General features: G+C 37.8%; 1 protein-coding gene across 1 annotated transcript in view; it reads right to left on the bottom strand.

Moving 5' to 3' along the window:
• Positions 1-2,348: 2,348 nt before the first annotated feature.
• Positions 2,349-7,996, bottom strand: part of LOC106666673 (homeobox protein Nkx-2.1-like) — a 138,898-nt gene continuing 133,250 nt past the window's right edge. Inside the window, exon 5 of the mRNA XM_014394027.2 lies at positions 2,349-3,059. Coding sequence (XP_014249513.1) covers positions 2,853-3,059 — 207 coding nt within the window. The 3' untranslated portion in view covers positions 2,349-2,852. The remainder of the gene's footprint in view (positions 3,060-7,996) is intronic.

The following is a 7,996-nucleotide window of genomic DNA, read 5'->3' as shown; positions in this document are numbered from 1 at the left end:
CGCGTGATGCTTTGTAAAGTAGGTTGTAAGACCCTTTCTCCGAGAAAGTTTACTGGCCGTTTGCGATACGGAAAACGTAACAATTTAAAATCAGGGATAACATCATTAACACAATTCATCCCCAGTTGAGTCTTTTAATGTTTCCCCGCTGATAGGATACTGTTTTCGATGGAAAATAAACAAATATTATAAAAATTGCCGATTTTTTTATTAGACAGCCATGAACGACCATGATCATACTCGTTCAATTATAACGGCAGTTAACTTCCTAATTATTCTGACAAAATACGAGTTATTCATGAAATTTCATACATAAAAATACATGAATAAATTTAAGAGGTGTAGTTTGAAGTGACCCAACAACTCCTTAGCATAACCGCATATCGCTGGTCCCCTTAACCGGTGTACGTAAAATTTTGTTTTGCCATTTTTTCGATAAATACCAATCATTAAACACTGGATCTATTGTATTTTAAATTTAAAATAATAACTACAGCTGATATAATCTATTAACAATAGGAACTTCCAGGGATTTTTTTTTTGTTGGATCCTGATACCATCTAGAGTTTTAATCATCCTGATACTTTAATAGCTCTATTAGATTTTAATTATATCCTGATATCTTAGGAGATAATATGGAATATTTTACTGGATCTGATACACTAAGAGCTCTGTCAAATTTTTAATTCAATCTAGATCTGGTAGATTTTTGTGGGGTCCTGATACCTTAGGATTTCATTTATTTGTGGTTGTAAATTCCTGATAAATCAGGGTATCTTATAAACTTTTTTTATTGTATCCTGAGACCTTAAGAGATCTTTCTGGCTCCCAATTAAATCCTGATACCTCAGATCTGTTAAATTTTTTTATCCCTTCCTATTCGTGATTTCTTAGGAATCAATTAAAATGTAGGCTATAAAATCCTGATACCTTAAGATCACTATCAGATTTTTAATTAAATCCTGATACCTTAAGATCACTATCAGATTTTTAATTAAATCCTGATACCTTAAGATCACTATCAGATTTTTAATTAAATCCTGATACATTATGCTCTTTCCGAGTTTTTGAAATAAATAAATACCGTAAGACATCTCTCAGATTTGAAATTATATCCTGGTACCTTAGATCCAATGTTTTTTTTTTGTTGGATCCTGGTACCTTAAGAGTTCTGCTCTAGTTTAAAGTAAATACTGATAGCTTAATAATTCTTCTGCATTTTAATTTAAATCCTGATAACTTAGGAGATCATATATGTTTTATTTATAAGTGAATACTAATCTTATGAATTTTTTTTATAGGATTGTGATAACTTAGGAGCTGGTGCTTGGTGATCTGGTGCTGCTGCCACAAGAGATCCAATGGATTTTTAATTTTAATACCTTAGGAATCCTATATATTTCTTTTTATTGGTTCGTGAAACCTTAAGAGCTCTTCTACATGTGTTATAAAATCCTGATACCTTAAGATATCCTATGATTTTTTTTATTGGGTTCTGATACTTCAGATCTTTCTTGTGACGGATATTCGGAACAATAATTCGGGGTTGAAAGGGTTAAAATGAGGAAAAAGTAAGACCAGTGTATTGATGTAGTCATTGCGGAATTGTTTGATCTGCCTATCATCACAGTTCACAGTTTTAGCCTTTCGTGTGTGTTTCATCTTTTTTCAATTCTTAATGCGTGTGACATGCGAAAACAAGGACGATAGGCTGTTTGGAAAGGGCCAAATTTAATCAAGACTTCTCAATTTTTGAATGACGGCGAAAAAATTTCAACAAAAAATTTTTCTCTTCGTTTAAAAGTGTTCGGTTTAGATAGACATTCGTGGTTGAAAAGGGCTAAAATGAAAGACAAAAAAATGTTTTCTTTTTGTTTTTCCATCCACCGTAAGAAGAAGGGTAGATTAACAGGCCAAATTAAATTTCGGCCCGCGTTTGAAAATGAAAATTTAATGATAAAATGCAAATAGGTATAATTTGTGATTTGCATGTAAACCCTTAAGAGGAAGAAAGGAGACGGGAGCTCTGTAGGAAATTGTATGTAGGTGAGGGTTGCAGGTGACGAAGGGGATGAAAATTGCCCAGGGCGGGGGCAAGTCTCATGGTGGGGGGCGGAGGCGGAGGCCAAGGTGGGGGTTGTAAAGGGGCGGAGTCACCAGTAGCCATGGCAAGTTTTCCCCCCTTTCCAACCCCCCCACCAGGACCACGCGATGCAGAAAAGGGGGCGCATGCACAGGGACAACTAAAGGGTATAATCAAATGTTAAAACGTGTATTTACAACAAATACATAATTTACTTTTTCATTTTTTTTTGTTATTTTTTAAAACTTTTTTTCTTAATCGTGGACAATGAAAATAACTTAAATATTTACAAGACTCATTTTTTGTTCGATTTTTTTTTTTGAAATAACAATTTACAACGGGGTTGCTTCCCCGGGTCGCACACACGTGTCAAACCCTCTTCCAGTACATATACTGTGCTTTTTGTTGTATAAATATCATTAAGCATAATAACTAATCTACAATGTTGATTACACGACAATCACATTTAAAAAAATCTTATTTATAACTTTTATTACAATTCTCTGCTGTTTTTTAAAATTATTATTGTGTGCCTATAATATATTATTGCAAAGACACTGGACTTAGTGCCGAAATTAAGTACGAGACATAAATATTATATGTCGTATTGTCAGTTCGGGGCCCTTGGCACCTAATCGATCGTACAATCTCTTATCTGTCTCCCACTTCTTAAGCATATATTTTTTAAACTTTTTTTTGTTGTTTTCTGAAGTTACTAACTGACATAAGGGACTAGGATGAAGGTTTGTTGTACTATATCGAGTGAAGATTACCAAGCCCTCGTCTGGAGAGGGAGGTAAGAAGGGCACATGTTGGCTTGTTGCTGGTGGTGTTGCTGCCGCTGGTAGATCAACTGCTGTTGCTGGTGGGTGTGGTTTGGGCAGTGCTGCTGTCGGACTTCGCCCGCCGCTCCGGAACACGGCTTGCCGTCTTTCACCAGGACGGGTACTGCCACTCTCCTCGGTGAACTCCCTCCCTGAAAAACAAAATGAACCATTGATAATTTGGCAATCCTTTTCATTATTACTAGTTCGACGAGCCAAAGAAAAAGAGAATCAGACACATAAGTGATTTAGTCGCACAAGCTCTAGTTGTTTTCTGCTTTTAAGCCGTTAGGTCCATGGTCACTGGGTCGGCTATTTTAATTAATCCAGCAGATCTTGGTAGTGGCTATGGAACCCAGGAAACCGGTCGGATCCTATGCTCTCGCTATTTTGCTATTGAGGTCTTGACTTGTTACCATCCATAACCTTCCCCGAACGTCCGGGATTCATTTACACTCAGAGAGCCCAGGGGTATTGGTACTGACTTGTTAACACCTAGACTTCTTAGTATGATACAAGAGCCCAAGGGTTGTCCCCGCAACACGAGCTCTGGTTAATTTTTCTTTTTACAATGTTACAAAAGCGTATAATTTTGCTACATGTATATAATAAGCTCCAATTTGCACATCCATGTACATGTACACACGTGAACAGAGTTAAGCCTATTACTTCTCGCAGTACTCCGGCAATTCCAGCTTTTGTACTTTACAATGAACAACTGACAAGCCTCGTGAACAATTAGCAGTCCGCGGTCAGACCTCCTTCTTATCCATCCAGGTCTAGGTGCTATCAACAGCATCAAGGTGATTTCAGCACCCAAAGCAATTAGTTCCTAAATTCAAACCCATTCACACTCTCACTCACTCTTAAATTCTTTCCTGGGGGAAACGGTGTTGTTCTATTACTACTGATATTTTTGTATTCCCTAGTATGTGTTGAGAGTGAATGTATTTTGGGGATAGGGTACTCAATATTCCGCCATCAAATCATTACTACAAACGGTACAACAACCCTTCCTCGAAGAATCTAGGGACCTAGATACTCGCTGCTTATTCTTATATCGGTTGCAGTGCATACTGAAAAAGAAATGAGACCAAGGATGCTGCCTTGCGTAGTGCCCCATAGTGAATGGGGACGCTTTTAGTACAATATCGGACTGGAACAAACGTTGAAACTGGTATGGGGCACCAGTCTTTGATTTTTGATTTTATTATCCAAAATACTTTTGTGGCAGTATCAAAAGCAGTGCGTGCTTCTATGCTTTTTCGTCGTTTCCATTCCCGATTCAACTTCGACCTAGGGCAATGCGAAATGTCGATGCTTGATTGATGCATTTTTTCCATAACCCTGTAGGCATGGGTGACTTTTTCTTTGCTTTTATGTCATATATCAAATTACTGCACATGTTCACACTAATCCTCGTCCAGGTATGCAAATTATGCTTTAATTTACGGTTTTTATCAGTAGGATCCCGCAATTCTCTCACGGCCAACTTGATCCGTATACGTATTAGATATTAAATATAAATAATAATAATGTAAATATAAGGTAAGAAAAAAGAAAAAAAATCCCTTCCAGTGCTGCCTGTCCTTTGACCAAACCGACAACGGCAGTGGCGGGAGCACGGTCAGCTAACCCTTTTAATACCCACATTTAATGCCTGCTCACAGTCACAGATATGGGCTGACTGATACCAAGAAACTATTCCGAGTCTCCAGTTTGGACTTGGCTCAGACCTATAGAATATACATCGATGCCATCGCGTTGTATCATTTCAACCCTAACTTCCTACTACCTAATCCTAAAATCCTGCCAGTCTGAACGTTCCTTTAGAGTTAAACAGTGCACAGCGATAAGATTGGACTTGACTTCCAGAAACATCTACTTTTGCTTTCGATACAGCAATCCTTGCAGAAAGATACCGTCATCGTACTGATGACCCCCTCTCATCCTCCCATGATGCCCAAACCTATGTGGACTGGTTTCAAACTTTGGTGGACAACATAGCATTTCAACTTCCTACAAAGATTCTAATCAAAAGACTTAAGAAAAATTCTAAACCCTTCTTTTTACAAGTTGGGTATTCCTCCAACTTCAGTGAGGAATAACAACCACTTCTTTTGATATATCAAATAACCCAACGCCAAGATTTTAAAATTCCCCTTGTTCCAGAAATAGCGAAAGCCAATCATAAAAAAATTCCATCAGGTCCGTCAGCTCAGTTTCACTACCACTCCCAAATCCTCCCACAGTAAATCATGGCTATTTTTCGAAAATGTGACATATATGCAGTATGACTACATCAACCGCTAAGAAGAGATACAAAAGACAATCCACTTCGAGGTAAAATGGGAAAAACTTTCGACATTTGACTTTATGATAAAGTCGAGCTTTTTTCCACAAACACTAACGCAAGGTATTAAAACTTGAACCAAAGTATAGGTGGGTAAAGCCGTTCCTTTTGAGGATTCTTTCCGGGACAGTTCGTTTTATTTATACAGTAAAGCAACTTACGTTTTTAAAGTGGATTTTATAACTTGTTTAGTGTAATTTTCGAAAAGGTACACAAGAAAAAACTGAAAAAAAGAACTATAGTTCACTAAGAACTGACGTTAGTTCAGTACAAACTGCAGTACTGTTCCTACAGAACAAGAACTTTCAAATCCTTGTTTTTTATGGGCATATCAGGATGATCGGAAACGACTAAACTAAAAGGAAAACTAAACTGAACTCAGACAGATTTTGACCTTCATGCATTTGACATGCACATCAGTTACGATTGTTCTTTTCTAAATAAATATTTAATATTTGAATGTCTCTGTTCTATTTCTTTACCAGACAATTTATGTAGAGAACAGGATGCCTATGATAAGGCCGGTTTAAGATTATCACCAAAACCATGTAATAAAATATAAAATTGATTTTAATACAAAATTTCGGCGGCATTTATAGATAGTTAACATAATTCTTTTACTTTCTAAATCGAATATGAAAACAATGAAAAATTTCATTCTAGGATTAGATGGGAATGGCTTACGACCCCCCTCTAATAATCTTAAATTGGTGAAAATGAGGTAGATGAAAGGGTTCGTGCTTGAAATATCATTCCGTAAATTTACGGCTAAATACGAACCAACGAGATGGTGGAATCGCGTAAAAAACATCTACTTAAATTTTGACACACCAAGAAACAACCTACCTTCCGCACCTCTCGGCGAAGCTTGTGCGATTGTCGTTGTTTGTGTTCCCGTAAAACTAGAAACAAAAAATGAAAAACTATTGTCACTAATCTAAAGGCTTTAAAAAGTTTTTTTTTGTGTGTGTAATGTTAAATCAATCCAAACTGCGTCACACTAGCTAAGCTTTAAATCAATCTTTAATCTACTAAGGTGTAAAATACTACTTGGTACTTATATTTTGAGGGCACTTTAATTTTATATGGTCTCTGCAAAAGTAAAACTATTTCGAAATTTTCCGGTTGGCGTTGCTACAATGTAACTGAAAACAATCTGGCCAGCCTATAAAAATTTATTGGTACTTCTCAAAATTTAATAAAATACGTCAAGTAAATGGTGAAAAACCGACGCCAATTTGAGGTGCTTGAGAAAGAGAAAGCAAGAGATAAAGTAAGAGAAAGAAAGAGAGAAAGGGTGGAGGAGAGAAAGAGTGAGAGGGGGGATAATAGAACGAGAAACATAAATGGAGAGGGAGGGGGAAAGACAGAAAGAGAGCGAGGAGACAAAGGGAGGGAGAGAGAGTTGGAGGGGGAGAGAGAGGGGTGAGGGAGGAAAGTGAGAGAGGGAGAGAGAGAGAGAGAGTGAGAGAGAGTGTGAGTGTGAGAGAGAGAGAGAGAGTGAGTGAGTGAGAGAGTGAGTGAGAGAGAGTGAGGTTATGAGTGAGAGACAGAGAGTGAGTGAGTGTGTGTGAGAGAGATAGAGAGTGAGTGAGTGAGTGAGTGAGTGAGAGAGAGAGAGTGAGTGAGTGTGTGTGAGAGAGATAGTGAGAGTGAGTGAGTGTGTGTGAGAGAGATAGAGAGTGAGTGAGTGTGTGTAAGAGAGAGATAGTGAGAGTGAGTGAGTGTGTGAGTGAGAGAGAGAGAGAGAGTGAGTGTGAGAGAGTGTGTGTGTGTGGGGGAGAGAGAGAGAGAGAGAGAGAGAGAGAGAGAGAGAGAGAGAAAACAAACGTACCAAATATAGCCTTCTTACGCATTGGACCACAACTAGGTAAAGAGCGTAATGAAAATGGAATTGGAAAAATTGGTTGAGAAACAATTGGACGAAATTCGTAAATCTCATAAACAGGAAGGCGGACGAACTCTTCTCTCAGCAGGCTGGAATTATATGCCTCTAAACTTTCTTAACTATTGTACCAACAAAATAAGATTGGCAAAGCTCACATCGCTCACATCTCATTCCATGGTACGGTATTAAACCTAGGGGTCCACAGGTCGCAGTAAGGGAAGAAAAGTAAAACATCTTTAAATTGAAGAACAATCTATAACCTTGAAAATAACCTTTAATTGAGGGGGCAAATTTTAGGCCCAAAAGTACAGCAATTAGCTTTGAAAATCTACTATTGCCATATTCCTTTTTGTTAAATGTAATTACAATGAATTCGTTCATTTGAAAGGGTTCCTTCAGGAGTTAAACCTAAGACAAAAGTCCACTTACACAACAGTTTGACAAGTGTCCGTTGTCGAAAATAGACGGTAGTATTTATTTAAAAGAAGTACCGAGCTAATAGACGTACACATAGACGGAGGGAAAATGGTTCCTTCTCCCCTCATCGAATTAAGCCGCCCCGATGAAGTAGATTGCATTAAATGAGCCGACTAGTGGTGCTACTTAAAAGACGGCCACCATTTTACTACCTCCCTCATTGTCTTACTCTCCCAACGGTTTCCTTCCTTGAAACAACAATCGGCTTTGTTGAGAAACTTGATTAGTGGCGTCGATCCTGTGCCTTTTATTTCACTTACCGTTGGATAATTGCTTAACAAACTGGTTGTCCCGAATTTGTCAAAAAAAAATTATTCTCATCAGCCCGAAATCCGGAAGTGGTTTGTGTAATGGCAGATCAGTTTGTTTTT

Source organism: Cimex lectularius, unplaced genomic scaffold, assembly GCF_000648675.2.
Source record: "Cimex lectularius strain Harlan isolate CLEC.00 unplaced genomic scaffold, Clec_2.1 scaffold173, whole genome shotgun sequence".
In the NCBI taxonomy this organism is placed as follows: Eukaryota; Metazoa; Arthropoda; class Insecta; order Hemiptera; family Cimicidae; genus Cimex; species Cimex lectularius.
This window is presented reverse-complemented; position numbering and strand designations above follow the sequence as displayed.